Source organism: Solea solea, chromosome 1 (genome assembly GCF_958295425.1).
Source record: "Solea solea chromosome 1, fSolSol10.1, whole genome shotgun sequence".
Taxonomy (NCBI): domain Eukaryota; kingdom Metazoa; phylum Chordata; class Actinopteri; order Pleuronectiformes; family Soleidae; genus Solea; species Solea solea.
The window spans coordinates 38740674-38760667 of NC_081134.1; the positions used below are offsets into that span (position 1 = coordinate 38740674).

Consider the following 19994-nt stretch of genomic DNA (forward strand, 5'->3'; position numbering starts at 1 on the left):
CAAATGATGTCAAGAACGCGAACAAATGTCTCTGTTCTTGCAGAGCATGTCCATGCCTTAATGTCAGCAGGCCTTGAAAGCTGCAAAAATAACATCAGCACCATCATCATCATCATCATCAGAGGTTTCCCGACCAGCAAACATTTATTCAGAGCTTCTCGACCATTGATTTGGGCTGCAAACTTTGCAGGAGAAAGAAAAAAATGATGAAAGACTAAACAGTAGGATGTTAATGCTGTTGTTATACAATGTGAAAGGTTGACTAAGACTTTCATATTGACTCAAACTGACAATTTATGACCGAAACTATAATAAAAAGTGACACTGCTGCATGTATTTACCTCTAAATGTGTCACATGCAGCTCTGAAATGCCTCAAATTAAGCGGGTGTAATTCTCACCATGTTCCACACGCTGGGCCTTTACTTTATGTAGCATTTCTGCTCATGGACAATGTTTCCTCATTAGCACCTAACCAGTGATAGATTGTGGACATCAGGGACATCACCCAAACATACTCAGAAGACCATACTGTATGTGTCTGCACCCACAGTCAGTTATGATGGTCACACTGGGGGATTATATTCTTTAATGATGGTAAGTTTGTTGCTTTCATCAGCCATTAGCACCAAATGAAGTCTATTAAAAATTGAATGCTTTATCAACAATGTTTTGTATTTGTAATTAGTCTCCCCTGAGTGAACTCACTTTTATTGGTTACAGACCGCTGCGTTTAATGCGTTCTTTTTTGCGGAGGGTACAAAACTTCACGTCTAATTTGGCTGCTACAAGCTGACAATGAAATGACTGGGCAAAGTGTCCCTAATTAACATGCTTATTGGTGCTTTTTCCAATTATTTGCCTCTTGAACACACCAAAAAAGAAAATGCATTCAAACTTGGCTGAGAGCACCTATAGCCATAAGCTTAACCTTGACTGTGACCTTTACAATTGCACATTAAATCTTTGGTAATGTTCCTAAGGGTGGGGTCATTTTTTTACTCAAACCCATATGTTATTTAGCTCAAATGCCAAATAAATAGAACAGGAATTGAAGGAGGAAGAGTGGGGACTTCTGGTGTTTATAAAAGGGGGGAGGAGTCTGGGACAGTGGGTACATGTATTATTTATAATACTTTAGACTAAACTTTGAAGATTTGCACCTGAACATTACTAGATGACATTGGTTTTCACCTGGAAAAAGGGTGGGTCAAGGGTTTAATCACACTTTTTCTTCGTCTTTTTTTCAACTTAATTAAATTTAATGATGAACTAAACACAATTTTCAAACCAACTTTACCATAAATTAAAAGCTGCTGAAAAAACACCTAATAAATAAATGATCAAATTATGCTCAGTAATGGCAATGATAATCACGGCAAATGCATTTTTTATTGAACATTGTTTCTGTCGTTATTGCTTCTATTTATATGACTAGAAATCGTGCTCACGAGAGCGCGGAATTGCTTAATAAACACGGTTACGTTTCTTAATTCAACAACACTTGAATGCAATTATTCACAGTGACTTATTAATGTTATAAATGTACTCATTTAGAAGACATTAACTATAGCTGTATTGCGCATGTATGTAATAAACCTCAATCAAAATATTAACCAAGGTTAATTAGCCTACACATTACAGCCAGTGTAGAATGTGCATGACTCGATACACATCCATATGACATAAACAATTCATTGCTACACCCTGTTTTCATCTAATTTGTTTGAAATATACTAATTAATAAGATTTGGCTGCTGTTTATAACAGTGTACAATCAAATTACAAAAGGGTGTTGTCATGGTCTCATTTCATTACTGTGTTGAAATATTTAGGCAGGTTCCAGCAGTTCTTAAATACTTAAATTCCCACGGTCTCAAGCTATCTGTCACATTTAAAGGGCCAATACCTTTAAATCCATGCAATATTGAAGAGACTACACAGCACTCCCCAGTGATATCTGATAGTAAATGTCCTCAAAGCCTCCTCGATCTTCCAGCTCCGTCTGCGGGGATTAAGGCATTAATACTACAAGCCAATGCATTCTGTAGCAGAAATTAATTTAAGAAGCGACACGTATTCCCTTTGTGTTCATGGTACATGTAATATAGTCTACATACTGTATCTACATCTAGCTTTGTATTGTGAGGCCACCAGTGACATTGGGTAGTATCTAATTCCTCTCACAGTCTTGTGACAAAGCCAATTTAGCCAACAGGGTGTCAGAATAAGTCAGAATTTGTCAGATGGAAGATTATTGACACCAGTATTAGACCTCAGTGGATTTGGCTGGCTTGTTTTCCCACTTCAGTCCATTTCACTTGTCATGTCGTAGAAGCCGAGTTGACACTGCGTGGTCAATTATCATGCTCCATCTGCAGCTTTTGTCTTTGGGCGTCTCAGTCCCCCCCCCCCAAACCCCCCCCCCCCCCCCACCGTCACGGTTCGGGAGTGGTCCACTCATTAACGGTAATGATGGCGAGTGCCGCGTGCAGTCGACCAGAACCATAGCTGTGATCGGGTGATCTCAGCCTGATAAATGAGTGACAGACTGGAGTGACTGCAACTGGGAAACTGGTGTGAAGGGTGAAAGTGAACAGCAAGGATTGTTAGGATAATAAAATAGAAGACATTATGTGCATACAGTGTTTGTCATTGTTTGAAAAGCCTTTGTTGTAAAGATGGTATAACAGTTATTTGAATTACAGAGAAACTTCTCTTTGTGAAATTGACTCGAAGTGCCTGAAACATCCAAAGCATGCGGCAAAATGTCTCACATGTCCTTAATGTTTAATAAGTGTGCAGGTTTTTGTATTACGCTTTATCTCGACAGATATGGATAATACGTGTGAAGCTAATGGACTCCTGAGTCTGATTCTGAGTCTTCATTTGATATGCGAATGTAATGACTTTGAATAAGCCGCAGTCTTATTTCATTAAAGCACTGCTATGTCAGGCACTGGGATAATGAAAGTGATGCACAGGTCATAATATGAAAAAACTGATATTTTTTCTTCCTTAGGATTTTTTTTCCTCCTCTTTCTTTCGTCCAAATGTTGTAACATCCTTAAAATTCCCCTTACTTAATCTCCTTTTTTTGCTCTTTGTATTCCCTCTCCTCTGAACAGATCTACCTACGTTTCCTCGACTATGAGATGGCCAATTCCAATGAGTGCAAGCGCAACTTTGTGGCGGTGTATGACGGTGGCAGGTATGACTTTCTGACTTATCGAATCTCTCATTTTAATGAGTCATGCGGAGGCATACCAGTGTTTTCTGTCATCCATCTCATAATCACGATAAGAGCAGTTTGCTGCTCAGCACTGCAGTATTTAAGGGAGAGAAGAAATACTGCTTTTTGACAATCCTTTCGTGTCTGCGACTGTACAGAAAAGAGAGTCTCAATCGTTTCATCTCACGTTCAAGAGGAGTTATAAAATAACGCAAGTTCAAATAATTCTGTACAAGAATGAGCAGTTTCACTTCATCGTGTAACTTTTGCTTTTTGAAATGATAAGTACAGATGGCAGTATTTGATATGCAGTGATAAGACAATAATGAAACTACAAAGCACTTGAAAACTCATATTCATTTGTGATCACGGGATAACCGGACAGATGATGAAACGTCGTAATTCAACATCATCCGTGACTTTCTGTCGAATTATATGTCTTATTGAGACGCACATGACAAATGTGATAAACAATGCATTTATCGATTTCCTCCTGTCTTGCCTCAGTTCGGTGGAAGACCTGAAGAGCAAGTTCTGCTCCACGGTGGCCAACGACATCATGCTGGTCTCCACGCTCGGTGTTATCCGCATGTGGGCAGACGAAGCCAGCCGTAAAAGTCGATTTCGCATCCTCTTCACAACCTACCAAGAACGTAAGACCCATCTCTGAAACATTATGTCCTCTCACACACACACATACATACCCTTTTTACGATTAAGGGTGTTTACTGCGACATAACTCATCTAATGAGATCAACTGATTGTCACACTAATCAGGTGACAACACTGTGACAGTGACGAAGGGGACCCTGAATAAAACAGAGCTAGTCTTCAGGGGCAGCCCATTAAAAGAACATGGAGGCACAGTGACCACGTTTATGGGGAGCGATATCAGATGCTGTTCATTGAAAAGGCGCTGTCAGAGGTTTCCATTTAGTTTTATGACCATTTAAACTGCACCAAAGCAGGAAACCAGGGAACATGATTCATATTATATGGAATATTGCCTTTGGGTCATTTTCACATGACATTATCAGTGGATTTCACCTGAGATCTGCAGAAGCACCACGGGTCAGACATGTGCAGTGGATGGGATTAAGCCAAGTTGAGCAAAAACGGAGCTTGAGACAAAGTAATATGCAGCCACAGTATGTTCATATTTATCTATTTTTTAAACCGAATACCTGGTAAAACGCATGCGCGCTCTCCCTCGTTCTCGTTCACTCGCATCTCAGTGATGGAGCTTGGTGTTTTGACAGAGGTTGCAGGGGGTATTTTTTGTATTAATGAGGTAAATGAAGAGGTTCAGAGGGCCATTATGAGCCTGCACAGATTGGCATTGTTCTACAAGGCCTTTAAACAAAACACAGCGCACCACTGAACAGAGCATCTGCAATTTTTTGAGCTTGAAGAGGAAGCTCTCAAAAGCAAAAAAAAAAAAAGATTAAAGTACAAATACTACATTGTTTTCAATTAATTCCACTCGTTTATTTTTATTTTGGCAAAATGAAACTCAGTGACAGCTGATCCATTTTGGAATGGTCTATTGATGCCACAATACATCGCATTTTTACTATTATTATTTAAACTTAAACCTTAAACCTTTATTATACCAGGAAGTGAGTCACATTGATAATAATCCCTTTTACATCCCTTTTTTGGTGTTGTATGCGTCTGAGTTGAATTTGCTTTTCTGATATCACACCTTACTCCCACATGAATGCATAATTATTAAACCCCAGTCAACTGCCGCCCCTTATACAGAGTATTTATTTAAACATGTCAAAACAGGTGTGTACAGAATGTTGTAGTGAAAAGTTGGCATGTTAGTGACTATAGCTTTTTCAGAATGGGTGACAGCAGCAGCGGCGGAGTTGTTTGTTGTTGTGATGTCAGTGTCCCTTTTGTAAGGCCTTTTCACCAAGTGGAGCCAAGATGTGCTGTTGCTGGGGCAACGCTTCTGCCTAAGTCACTCAGGCGATCCCTAGCCAGACCTCAGCTTTCAGAGCAACATCTACCACTGCTCAGCAGCACTGCACCAAACCTGTCAAAACTGTCAATGAACCAGTGTGGAAGAGCACACTCCGTGGAACGAGTAATCCAGTCTAGTGTGCATTCTCACCATGTTTTCGGTTTTTAAAGCATTATGAAGAAGTAGACAGTGCTTTAAATTAGTACACGCTGAGTGTCGCAGCTGTTTCAGCATGCAGTGGCTTCTTTAATGCTTTGGAAAATGAGGCAGAACCATATTCAATATACAAGGTCTAACACTGATCATCCACCTAATGTATTATTCTTTACTCTTTGCATACTTCACTGAAAGAGTCACTGTTGATTCATGTATTTTAATTTAAAATTGAAATGATTTTGTTGACGCACAAGTGGTAGATACAAACTAAATTTGGCAATATTACTGCTGCCCAGGAAACTAAAAGTTTTTTGATGGCTTAAGTAAAGGAAATTTCCTTTTGACATTTATTTGATTAGGCTCTGAAAGGAAACAAACACACTCATGTGTCCTTCACTACCGCATGAATGTCTACATCTGTAAACTGTTCCAATTTAAAGCAAGTAATCGCAGGAAGAAGTACGGCTGCCCATGGAATTCTAGTGAAAGTTAGACATTCAATCGAGAGAGATACTCACAATCATCATCATGGTGTGTTTGGATCATAGGTCGTCCAGTGATGTGGTTGAAAGCTATGGAAAAAAAGTAGTTAGGGGACCTTGAATGAAATTAAAGTGTGAGTGGACATTGGTAAATGTTCCATAATTCAACTCACCAAGTTAAAAGGAAGCCATTATATAACCAGTGCAAGCATGTTCTCTCTGTGCATGCTCAGCTACAGGTAAACTAAGTGGATTTGCAGCTTACCGGGCAGATTTTACAATAAGTGTTCCCTTGCCACAGCAGAGCCTAAGCCTTTATATATTTCTTCACAGCAGCTGGTTCCCAGTGGGACCAGCAGCTTTTACAGGACCATTCATAGCTGCTGACTCCCAGTGGGAGAGATGTTCCCACATGCAAACATCCTTTTTTATTATTGTTCTTGCTATTCACACCTGTTAAAACTACTAATCTCACACTGTTCTTTGTCCCTCTGTCTCATATTCCCTAGTCCTTTACTCTAAAGTTAATCGCCACAATGAAATGCCTAACCTTTACCGTTAACCGTTAACCCGTTTACGCTCAAAAATCCCTTTTAAATCGTGAGGAACAGCCAAAATATCCTAACAAGGTCAAAATGTCCTCACAAAGACAGGTTTGAATCAAAATATGTCCTCACAGACTACTACAGACATGCACACGCATACACACGTGCACACAGGTTTGTGCAGCTATTTCTGTCTGGAGCCTTCATTTGTAAAAACATAATCCTTAACCAAAGCCTTAAAACTTAGGTTCTGCCTCATTAGGTCTTGGTCTTTGGTCCCTATGAGGACTACTTTGTCGGTACAGGACACTGCAGGGTAGGAACATAATGTATTCCCTCGCCCCTTACCCTAACTTTAACCCTTTAACAGCGAGTGTATCGCAGACGAAAACGTTTGCGCAAGCGCACTTTGAATTACCGTAATTATGCGACAGATTGTGCTATCAGAAAAATTCCAACGGTTTGCAAGTCAAAGCCAGCATGTGGTTATTACGGTAATTTAACTCGCACTGTTGCAGGAAGCCGGCTAATCAGCGTCTTTGTCACTGGAGAGTAGAGAGTTTAGAGTTTAGAGTTTAGTTTTTTGTCTAAAAACAGGCCAAAAATTGCTTGTTTTTGGACATTAAATAAAGCTTCTTGTTTTTCTTCATTTTAAATTGTTAATACACTATTTTAGCATGTGGTAAATTGTAAATAACTGCCAGATACTGAAAGTAATTCTGGAAAAATGGGCAAAAGCACTGAGTCACAGGAAATTGCCTGGCCCTTTTACGGACATGTTGAGCCTTAAGTGTTAAAGGGTTAACAAGCCTTGTTGCTGAAATTTGACTTTACAACAACAGAACTGTTCATGCACACACACACACACACACATATATGTATATATATATATATAATGTACTTTTACACAATAGGAAGCATTGATGACCCTTATTAAATCTGACTGTGTGACACCTCAGCTGTCACCATTGTTACGCCTCATCAACAGATACCTGTCTCTGGAGCTGCAGTTGAAAATTCGCTCCACTACACACATCACATCTTGTTGCTGCAAAGCTTTTTAATTGTATGTATGGAAGCTTTGGAGACCCACCGAGTGTAATAATGTTTGTTAACATATACATCTTTGCTATAACTTGGGTCAGATTACATCGTTTCTACTCACTTATAAGCTTGGTTGCTTTGGGATTGCTGAGTGCATGGGAAGAAAACGAGGGTTTACCAAAATGCTTTGCAGAAAATGCCCAGTTTAGGGTGAAAATAAATAGGTAAATATAAGTAATAGATAATATTATAGTTAATAATGATATCTAATGATATGTGCATTTGAGAATTATTTGTAGAAAGGTGGTTACTTTAAAGATGGACATACATGGAGAAAAAGAAGAGGTAAACTGCTCCATTGTCTTGAAGATGTGATGGGATGGGCTTCTTCACCTATAGACTATGAGGATCTGATATGTCTGGATGTGGAGGATCACAGGAAATTAGATATGGAAGCTATAGTGCTGGTTTACTGAACATATTGCACTACAGCATATGTCACTGCTGGTGGTTAGAGGGGAACAGGCAGATTATGGTCTGTCATTTTAGTGCCAATAAGAACATACAGATAAACTGACACTGACTCTCACCCATTATTAAATGTTGACTAAGACAAATCTGGCAACAAATTTAAATGTCATATTGATGGAATGAGAGTGTTCTCAGATGGATGGATGGCTGGATGGATGTAATGCTGCAAACAGCACCGATAACACCTGCGAAAATACGGGCACCCACATCATCCCCATCTCTCTGCATTCCCACAAACAAAACCAGACACAAAATAAATATATAATGTTTATTTGAGCTGGAAATTTGATTGTAATCAAGCGTAGCTTCAAGCACTTGACCGCAGACGCTCGTGGAGTCCACCTCTGCAGAGACACCCAGACTAGTTTCATCAGCCACTCATTTAGGAGTTGATTTATGCTTCCAGCACCAACTGTGTATGGTCAGTGCGAGCAAAAGGGGGCATTTTTATTACAAAGTCTTGTAATTAATTTAGCATAAGATTAGTGTGAATTGTGCTCTTTTCTAATGCCTGGTCTCGCCCTGTGCTGTGTGGAAGGGGTGAGAATGGGAAGGAGTGGGCTCCCTCTGGTGGTTGTTATCATAATACCTATTGCAGTTATGGTATTTACAGTATGAGAGAAAGAGAGGCGGGGAGAGAAAGTCTACAAACGCACACAATCAAGAGCCAACATGGCCCAGAGAATGCTGGCAGAGGCCCAGGCAGGATAGGGTGGGACAAAGAGACATAGAGATAAGTCACTCTAATTTGGTGTGTCATTATTCACTTGGGACGAGGGCTGGGATGAAAACAGCCATACATCACAGTGGTAACACTGTCAAATAGTCTCCAGCTCTGCCATAACACTGGCAAGCTCTTATAGAAGGTAGTGCCAATGTTGCGTGTGAGAGAGAGAGAGAGGGGGGCGAGAGGGAGAAAAGGAAAAGAATATGAGACATGCACAAAGAAGAAAGAGAGATAGAGGGAGGGAAGACAGCTCCTCCACCACCAAACTGCCATCAACAAGATAGAGACATCCATTACAGTCACCTCAGTGGCAAAAAAGGTACACCTTGGGACATTTTGAACTTGGAAGTGGTTTTAGAGTACTGTATGTTCTCTCTCCCCATAAGAGCACACAGAGTAAATGGTTAATTATAGAGTACATTTCCTGAAGTGCAGCACTTTCAAACAGTATTTAGTGGGAGTAATTACGTTCAATGCTACACTACATTGTAGTTCTAGTCGAATCATTAATCACCTTAAAATCCGGCCCGCACTCTATTCATAATGACACAATATCACTTATAGTGCATATATACTATTAGGTGACCTTGAGAGTCCTGAAAGGCACCTATAAAAAAATTCATTCTTATTATTATTATTGTTATTATTATTACTATCTAGACTATTGAATTATTATATACTATATAGACTGATTCCATAAATTATTGCACTTTATTATTGCAAGTCCAAAATCCCATATTGTCAATATTCCTCTGGTTCCTTTAATAATCCTTAATATTTACCATTGAAATGACACTATACACTGAATATTCAATAGTGTTTGTCGGGATTGTCATCAAGCAGCATGACATTTTAATACCCACCAACATAGAAACAGAGAGAGAGTGGATCCAATAGGCTTAATCAGCAATGTGTGAATGGATTTGTTAATGTTTGAAAGTTAAGAGCCTGAGGTTCAAAATAAAGTAGCTGTTCGATGATGGTTTGTCTCCAAAAAAATTGAGCTTAAAAATGTCTTTTGTGCACACACAATTCAGTCACATCCACAAGTTGTCTCTGCAAATGTTTGAAGAGGAGCATGAGGATGAAAATTCATGAAGAACAGATGGGTTCGTGGGGAACCGATCTGATTTGACAACCTGGCAACCACAAACTTCCCCTGAGCTGCAGTATGTGTCCTGATCATTTGCTGCTGTTACATAAAGTTTTTACTCAACAATTTATTTATCTTCCGAATAAATTAGAGCCACTTACGAAAGGGGGGTTCAGTTGATTTCACAACAAGCAATATAAATGACCAGACCTTTTGTGTAAATGTGTTGTCTTGTTTTCCAGCTCCATGTGAGGCAGATGCCTTCTTCTGTCACAGCAACATGTGCATAAACAACACACTGGTGTGCAACGGCATGCAGAACTGTGTCTATCCCTGGGATGAGAACCAGTGTAAAGGTGAGATGTCACATTTCAGCTCATTTGTGCCAAACTTGTGTTTTTTGGGAGGAAGTCGTGGCACTGTGCAGAGACACAAGAAGAGACTACTGCTGTGCCTCAACTCTCGTAGTTCACTCTTGCTATTTTGAATGCATATGTGGGCACACACAATGACATTTAGGACAACATGTTGTGCATCACAAGTGTCTGGATGGTGTACTCACTCAAAAAGTCAAGTGTGAAATGCAGGGCTACTCTCAGTCTCAAGACTTGCCAGTAAGTGCACACCAGCCCTTTTTGATTAGAGAAAACACTATGCTTTTTAAAATTAACTATCCAAATGTAGACGTCTCTTGTAACCTCAACGAAGAAGGTTATGTTTTTGCAGGCATTTGTCTGTTTGTGAGCAGCATAACTCAAGAAAGGTAAGAACACCTTTTGATGAATCCGTATACAAAAATGAGCAGCCTTGACAGAGACCATCCACTTCTATCTAAAAGTTTCAGCACCATGGACAGCGGCAGAAATAAACAGCTACTTCAACTGCATACTTAAGTTTTATGGGGTTTGAATGGCTGCACAATAGTATTTTAGATTGGGAATTTAATGATTTAAAAAGAAAGTAGATTTTGTCAATATTGTTTTTATGTTATTATTGTTGCAATAATAAGTGTAAGAATAATCTTACACGTAGTCACTATGACCTTCACATGCCAGAAAGGACATCTTCATTAACGTGCATGTTGATTTGTCTGTCAGGTGCTGAGGTTTCCATAGAAACAGTTGTTTTATGCATTGAGTTTATGTGGAAGGAGCTGTGTAAACTCCATCTTCAAAACACATACTGGTCTGTTTGCTCCAGCCACTGTAGAGACATGACTGTCCAACAGGCACCACCCTTCCCTTAATTAGATACAACAGGGTATACCTGTTTGTTTTGTGTAGCTTGTTTTCTGTATTGTCTGTTTTTGTGATGCCACCTTGAAGTGTATTGTATTTAATCTCAGACTTGTCTATATACCAAACCTGTAAATTACCTTTTTTGAAAAAAAAAAAAAAAAAACAGCGTTGACCATATTTCCTGCATTTTGGTCAGAAAATGATGTTGTTGGTAGACACATAGGTGCTAATTGGAGTTTATAATGTAAGTTATAAAACTTACATTTTTGTTGTTTGATCAAAATTGTGCAGGACTCCACGTTTTTTCAGCCTTTTGCCATCTCCTTCCTCTAATAATGCATAGGTCCACCACAGTCCCCATATTTGTCCTCATTAGTGTTAAAATGTCAAGTTTTATTCCTCTCTTCTTTTACACTTCTGAATGTATCCATTTACTGTCACTGAAGTTCAGTGTGCGTTTGTATGTGTGCTACAAGTTCATCCGGTATTTAAATGTCACAGATCTCCCCACAGATTGCCTTCTCACACGTACTTACAGGTCATTATAATGTCTCTATCTACACACTGTTAGGTTGCGCCACTCTGTGTGGTTTCATGTAATTAACGGACCATAGCTGTGATTTAAACGACCCTTTTGTCCTGTTTGGTACCTCGTAAAAAATCATGCCCTTAACCTTGTTCATGATAGGTTATGATTGTTAGGAAATATCTTCACGGGATCATTCGTTAAGCCCTAAATGGCCCTTTTCATTTCTAGCCAGTGACGGCTAATTTGTCCAGATATTATGGAAACTGTCACTGGCAGATTATAGCTACAGCTAACACTGATTCATGAGTTGGTTCAAAACTGTCTTTTGCTGCCTTTTAATGTTTCCAGTTCACCGATTTATTCCAGCTGAGCGATTGTTGCATGTTTTAAGACTAAAGTGTGAGCTTCAAAGTTTAATTAGAGAAAAAGAGAGATCAGACTCTTACATAACCCTGTAAAATGCATACTTTGTAAGTAAGTATGTTTAGTTTTGAACCATGACAACCACCTACGAGTGTGGAGGATGCACTGTTTTGTTCTGGATAGACTTGGTCCAGTGTTAAAGTAAAGTAAAAATATCTCTTCTGACTTTGTTACTCCATAGAAAAGAAGTGTTAATAAACACCTTGCCAAATTCCAATGATTAAAAAAGTGTTAAAAGATTGGGTCCTAAGTGGGGACCAAAGTCTGTGAACATCGCTGTTTGTCAGTGTTACTACAGAATATTTAAGTAAACACTCTGGTATCAAACTTTTTGTTCAACAAACACTCCTAAACAAAAGAATGGAGGCAAACAGTTTTCATTCTTTACTCCATCAGTCACTATTTTACGACTTGCATAATGTGTGAAGAGGAGAATCTCTGCATTTGCTTTACAAGGAGTTTAAAAGCTAATTGAGCAGGACAGTTAATGAGCAGCTCATGCCAGCTTCCAACTGGTGCAGTGGTATTGAGGACAAGCTTCCACAAAGTTGAAAAGCTCTAAACAGCGAGATTGTGATGTGTTCTGACATCATTTACAACCTCATAAAATAATGTAGGATAAAATAATCTTATCTCTTTGATAACCTCCCAAAATTGTAACACTTGTCAAAATTCCTCAACATTTTTGGTTATAAGAAGAGAATAATAACCTGCCATCCAAACTGCACACTGTTTAAACTGCACTGAAACCAGAGTACTAAACTAATGGTCACTAACAGGGAATACAGTTGGGAAGGCTTTCAAATGTCATTTTGTTTTCTAATAGTTATCTTCTCTATTCTGCTGTGTCTGTGACTGTACAGAGAAAAGGAAAGCCAACATCCTGGACAACCTAAACAACACCAACGGGACCATCATTGGCGTCACCTGCTGCATCGTCCTCATCCTCCTCATCGTCTCCGTCATTGTCCAGATCAAGCAGCCGCGCAAAAAGTACATCTTGCGGCGTGAGGACTTTGACCCCACCATGTTCCAGGAAGTGTTTGAGCCGCCGCACTATGAGCTGTGTACTTTACGCAGCGCCACCGCGGCCGCAGCGGCGTCCGCAGACTTAGTCGACCTGGCGGAGGACTTTGAAAACTACCACGCCCTTCGCCGTGCCTCCTCACGCTGCATCCACGATCACCACTGTGGGTCCTCCTCCAACCCTGGCTCTGCCCACATCTCCCAGCTGTCACTCAGTGGACGAGGGAGTCGCGGAAACTTGAGCCCCCGCGACGGAGCAGCCGCCACCCTGCTCACAGACCTCCCACAGCCGCCCATGTCAGTGCGGCCCCTGCTGCCGACCACGGGAAACCGCAGGAGCATCTTGGTCATGAAGCACAGCTATTCGCAAGAGGCAGCTGACCACGGATGTGACCTGGATGACGACCTAGAAGAAGTTCCCACCACCAGCCACCGGCTTTCACGCCACGAAAAGGCAGTACAGCGGTCAGTATCCATAGATTTCTGATGAGGGATGAACAACAACCACAGGGTTGACTATAGGGATGTTTGAAATGAGTGTGAATTGCTTTTATTTGTGTTCCCCTCTTAATTTAGATTTGTTCTCCCCTTTCTCTCATTATGTTTTTTGGAATTATGCTAAACCCCATTTTCGCATCTTTGTTCCCCTTCTACAAGAAAAAAACGTTTGAATTTTTCACAAGGGGCTGAATTATTCCCCCCTTTTGCATGCTCGTCCTTAAACATGTCAAGCACTCTTTGCTAGTTTTCCTTAAATGGGGATTTATAATGTACGTCTATTAACACAAATGTAATTTGAGGTTTGTCAGAGAGCTTTAAAATGCAGACCTCATTGCAGATGAATTCTGTTAACAGTGCAGTTCAGATTGTGAACACAAAGGGCTTGAATTGGTGCCTATTTTTTTATCGAAAAAACAGATTTCATTCATATAAATTATCAAACGTTCTCTATTTGTATTCTGAACTGAAAATATATGACTTTAATTCTACTTCACAATCATTTTGGCATGAATTAAGATTTCAAAAAACAACATATTGTACTGTGTATTTGCACCTTGATTGCTTGAAAAGTAACTGTTTACAAAAATGCTATGTAAAGGTACATCCTTGGTGAATATGCTGAACGTGCAATTCTCTCCTGCATGCACTTTTTACGTGCTCTTCCCAAGAGTGTTCTTGACTGTTTTATCTGCATGCAAGATGCCCAGCGACTAGCAAAAGCACTAATGACGTTTAATGCTGTGATGTAGCACAATATGAGTTCTGACCTCTCTATGCAAAATTTGATATTAAATGAAAGAGCCGTGACATTTCAGGTTCTGCCTCATTGGCTCTTTGAGCAAACATGAATCAGAGTACAACACAACTAGGGTCTAAGAGACAATCTCAAGGTAAGCACCATTATCTAACAATCAACACCTTTATATGTTGTCGTGTAGTCATCATTTGCTCAGTTTTCTGTGGTTTTTGCACAAGTTTATATTATTTTTTTTATTATTATTATTTTATGTTCTTTTAATTGTTCCTTTTCACCAAGATGGCTTTCTTGCTTGCGGCCATCTTGTCCTCCTCGTGAGTTTGTTTGAAGTCTTTTGTGATGCTCAAGTTTACTTCTATGTCCTCTTTGCCTGAGGACATACATTTTTTTTATCACTCAGTGGATTTTCATCAGCATGGACTTTTTTTAGTCGATGTTGTGATCACTTAATATGTCTAACTTCTCTTTCTCCCTGAAGATCAACAGCAAATCATTCTTGTCAGTGATGTAAAAGTAAAAGCATCAAATGTAGCTCTCATTAAACTAGTGCATATTAAGATTAAAAATCTCATTAATCTCTCTGTGGCTGACAGATATTTACAAATCACGCACTTGCGCGGGATTCGTCGATACTCTTGCATGATTTCTGTCACTTGTAGTTCTTTTGGTTTCGTGTTTGGTCAGTTGTGAAGCATAATATTTGAGCTTGTGTGTAACATTTCATGTGTAAGCTCCGCACCAAGTGCTTTCCTGAGGTTGATATAAGCACAATATGATAAATTAACATCACAGATTGGCATCAATTTTATATGCAACTCTTTTTTTGTAACTTTTTATAGCTTCAGTCGGTCGTTAATTTGATCACAAAGAGGAGACGCTTCGTGCAGGTTAATAAAGGAGCAGTCGCATAAAGTGCTACCCATTGCTCTGTCTTTTATTGTGAAAATGTGTTGTCCTGTTGTGTGTGTGTGTCGTGTGCTTATGTTCTACACTATGTTGCATTGTCTCCATCATGTAGACTTCTTGAGAATAGTGAAATCCTGGATCAGTTCGAACGGGCGACACTGACATATGACAAAGCGGAGCGGAGTTTTACACCAGCATGATGCTGGTGCTGATGAGGATGAGGATGAGGATGAAGAGACACTCTGACGATGTATTTGTGTGCAAAGAGGAACACAAACGACAGCTGCAATGCTGTCAGTTTTGAAAACTCGATCAGCTCTGTGCTTTTACACACTGAAGGCAGACATTTTTGTCTCATTCGAACGATGTGGACCTTTACATAAGTATTGAATACTGAACTTTAAATTTGGGATGTTCACAAGACACATCTGTCATTGTCATAGATTCTGCACTTACAACAAAATTAAGATCAAACATGAAGTTAACAAGTTCATTTTTTAGCATGCATTTTACAAATTTATGGCACATATTATTTATTATTATTATTACCATCATCGTTGTTATTATTATAGTAATAAATAGCAAATAACAGATGTTTGTTAAAGTTTGTTCAAATTCGGGCGGATTTCATTTATACGTAAAGTAAACCACTAACAAATTCTAACGCTGAAATAACCAGAATCAGTTTAATTATAATTACTCTTCATATCCACTTGTGTGGCTTATGCATGTTTCTTTTATATCCATCTAAACATTAACATACTAACATTAAAATATGAAAGGGCCCCATTCACTAATGCATACGTCATAAGGGCATAAGTAGTGATTTAAAAGGCATCTTTAAAATGTATTCATTGCATTGCATGCGGCTGCTTAGTTAAAACCATTAGATAAAAAAAAATAATTGCACAAATATCACTATTTTCATTTGAACTCCATACAAGTTTTATTTGAGCGGATAAACTCAAAAATACTCATTTTTTAACATATTTACTTTGTCGTCTAACTCTCTTTTTATTGAAACCGACTTTTATACTAAGGCAAATTAAAACAGTGACACTTTTTACAGTTACTTAATCTATCTTTCAGGGCTGGTTTTACTGATGCTTTGTAAAACGAATAACAATAAAGCTTCTCCTTTTTTCATTTTGTTGGCTTTTGGTCAGTAGTTTCTCTGTTCTTCGTTTAGTGTGTCTCTTTAAACTGTCAGCACATGACGTCCATGTCTCCCATCCACGTTTTGAAATCTTGTTCATTTGCTATAGAAAAAAAAGCTAATTTAACTCAGTACATTTACTGCAGGAGAAGAAGACTTAAATTTATTTTATTTTATTAATTTATTAACACTTTGGAACGAATTATAAAACATTGAGCACAGTGACATCAAAAACAAAATGTCATTCATTCACATTTGCAAGTATGTTTTTTATGCTCAGTCATTTTCTGAATGCCTTCTTTTCTTCTTGTGTCAGTGTTATTATTTTCTATTTAGTCAAGACTGAGTATGTTTCCTTTACATCCATGCTTTCCAACTTCTTCTCCGTATATTGACACACCTCGTATGCGTATGAGTTGTACGAGATAGTGAATAAAACAATGTATTTTATTTTCTACACAAACATTGTTGTTCTGTGTGTCTCTGTTTCACAAGTGTGTCAAGATTCCTGTTGTTGTAAATCAACAAACGTGTCAGCCCTCTCTCTCACACACACACACACACACAGGACACTACACTGACTTCCATTCAGATGGACAGCCTAACAAATGCGTAATCCCTTACCTTAACCACAACCAGTTAATTCCTAACCCTTACCATAACCTAACCACAATTCAAATCTTAGCCCTAAACTTAACCAGTTCCTCAGAAAATAGGTTCAGCTACATTACGAACCAGTCTCCATGAGGACTACTGGTCCTGACAAGGTCAGTATTTATATCAGAAAAGGTCCTACAGAGGTAGAGCACACACACACACACACACACACACACACACACGCGCATACACAAAGTCATCATCTGCCAGTAAGTAGGTGGAGGAAGACAAATAACTCAGAATCAGGCAGCAGATGAGATGAGTGTTGGCCGATGCAGAAGAGACTTCCAAGTAATAGTGTTTTCATTTCTCTGCAGATACATCAGACAGATGCATCATTCCTCTGCATCTTGCCAAGTTTGACAGCATTCGGCGCAAAGGTTTCTCACCTTAATGCATCTTGAGTGAACTGTTGCCCCGGAGCAACTTTACCAATGTAGAGTGCCGTGATGAGAAAATTAAAAAGAAAAAAAAGGTTTGTGGTGTACGCGTTGCGTTGTATGTCATTGCTTTGAACCACAGAGGCGCAGTTTCCCCTTCCACAACTGGCTGGAATTGACGAGCCTTGGAACACCGATAATTTCACACACTTGACAATATTTTTGTTTTCCTTTTTCTTTTGTAGGAATAGAGAATCTTTAATGTAAAACTGTTTTTTTTTTTTAAACAACAGTTTGTTTAGTCATTTCCATGTAAAGATTAAAATATGAAATTGCATATTTTGCTCTTTTTTTTGATGCCATATCTTTACAGTAGTGTATCAACTTGTTTTTATATGACTGACTGTCCTGTCCAGAAGACAAAAGAACAGGATGTAATGTGAAACATCATAAATGGGTGCAAACATAATTCATCTAACCTTTATTTTCTCCCTATCTGGAATCTCTGCAGTATTTTTGTTTTGTTTGATTTTTTTTTTCACTCTTCTTGTCAGTCATGTTCATTTAAATCCATTTGCAAATTTATTTGTCAACATGTTAGAAAATGCCGGACAGAATGTTTTCAATAAACTAATGTTTACTGACTTCACTGTGATGATTTTGTTTGACCTGCTGTGTCTAATTTCCAAATCTGTTCCGTTCTGGGATTAAACTGTCACTGGTGATATTTCTCCAACCAAATTTCTCATTTGGCTGTCACCTTGAGGATGGTACCTGGCATATTGAAAGAAAACAACATGTTTTTCATAATTGTATTGTTTATTTGTTTTGGCCCAAGTATAATTTAACCTTTCATAAACTAGTAAACACTAGAATGGATGAATTGTTCCAATCTGTGATAGTGTGTACCACAGTCTGTGGTTCTCTAATGGGGATCCATCAATGGTTTCCAATAAATGTCATTAAAAATGATCATGACAACCTGCACATTGGCCTATATTTTTAACCTTTTTGCAAAAGTCTTTTGAGTACAATGAATAGTAAAAGTGAATTGATTTTTTTTATATGACAGTAAATTGAATACCTTTGTTTTTTTGCATTTTATGAATCAAACAACAAATTGATTAATCAAAGAACTAATCAAAACATTTATTAAGAATGAGAATAATTGTTAATCATTTGCACTTTAGTGGTTATAACTTCTCCAGAAGGTGCTGTTTTCTATTCCATAGGAGATACATGAAAGGATCCCAGTGATAGTGAATATTATTGGAATTCCTGGAATTTATTTATTTTTCTATTTCTATTGACCATGGCCTCAACTCAACAGTAAGTCGGCCATTTTGAATTTGGAAATTTCCATGTTTTTTGTTGTTCGTTTTTTTTTTTTTTTTTTTTAAAGCATCAGTTTGTACCAGACGAGAGGAAAAGTTATCGAAATACCTCACAGAGTCAAAAGGAAACCATCGGAAATTTGGGTGAATTTCACATGAAGTGGCCTGTATGGTAACTTCGCCATACGATGACCGATCTGCTTAAAACTTCATATATGACAAGAGACCCGGCCAGAAAACATCGGCACCTGAAAAGTAAGTCAAGGGCACAGCGCCACCTATTATATTAATATTGTTAAAAATATATATACTGTACCACTGTGACTGAAAACAATTTATTAAGAAAGTAAAGGAAGAGGGAAAGTATTTTTAATGGAGCAAAAGTCAAATATTGGAAACAAAGGGTGCTACATTATTTTGTGTCATGGGAAATGCAACAAAAAAATATGAGTTAATTGTAACAATAACATTTTCCCTTTAGGAGAAATTCAACCATGCAGTCTCTACTAGTACAGTCCCATGACAGCAAACAACTGTGGTAATTTACACACAATGTTTGGAATTGCAACACTGACTTAATTGTCAGTGTTGATACTTATATAAGATATATAAGATAAGGGCTAAAACTAGATACTTTCAGCAGCTTTTAAAAGATGAACGGGAAAGGTATATCAAGCAAATGGCAACATTTCCTATAAGGTGGTGTTTTTTTGCAATTTCAGCTGCCATTTCTATTTGTTCATATTTAAACACTGATTAATCAATCAATCTATTCAGAATGTCCCACTTTGTGTTTACCAGTTGGAGCTTCCACACAAAGCAGGAAGAGAAGCAGGAACCGACATGTGGTAACTGCTGCCTAAATGATCCTCACATTTCTGACATTTTCTGTTGATGTTCTGTTCACACCTGGCTTAAGTCACTTCATGTCTTTCTTAATTGATGAGAGAGATATATTTAAACTGAAAGAGGGAAAATATGAGTTTGGTTCTATAAACAAGGAAGGTGAGCACATAAAAAGCAATAATAAGGATGATTTGTGTGTGTGTACAAAGTTTAATTATCAGAGGTCCTGTGTGTGAAATGAGTCTAAAATTGATTAACAAATGTTCATATCCCATTTGTTTTATAATGTTTAATAAATGTTAAAAGCTGGTTTATGTCTTTCTTGTGGTCATTGTGCTTAATTTTTATTTGAGAGAAGTCTCGTTTTGGCCTTGTTTGCCCGGTTGCTTGTTTCTCTCGCGAGATCTGGCAACGCTTGCCCAGTGTTATACAAAACTCCATCTCCCATGAAACCTATGGA

General features: G+C 38.5%; 1 protein-coding gene across 4 annotated transcripts in view; it reads left to right on the forward strand.

The window, feature by feature from the left end:
* neto1l (neuropilin (NRP) and tolloid (TLL)-like 1, like) overlaps positions 1-18357 on the forward strand; it is an 83966-nt gene extending 65609 nt beyond the window's left edge. For 2 of the 4 annotated variants that reach the window (XM_058644301.1, XM_058644300.1), the window contains 5 exons: positions 3128-3210; positions 3739-3884; positions 10024-10137; positions 12835-13462; positions 15274-16307. In XM_058644301.1, the coding sequence (XP_058500284.1) occupies positions 3128-3210; positions 3739-3884; positions 10024-10137; positions 12835-13462; positions 15274-15361 (1059 nt within the window). In that variant the 3' untranslated portion in view covers positions 15362-16307. Of the gene's footprint in view, positions 1-3127; positions 3211-3738; positions 3885-10023; positions 10138-12834; positions 13463-14313; positions 14389-15273; positions 16308-17291 lie in introns of those variants that run through there. The other 2 variants (XM_058644303.1, XM_058644302.1) reach the window with 2 other exon arrangements.
* Positions 18358-19994: the final 1637 nt, after the last annotated feature.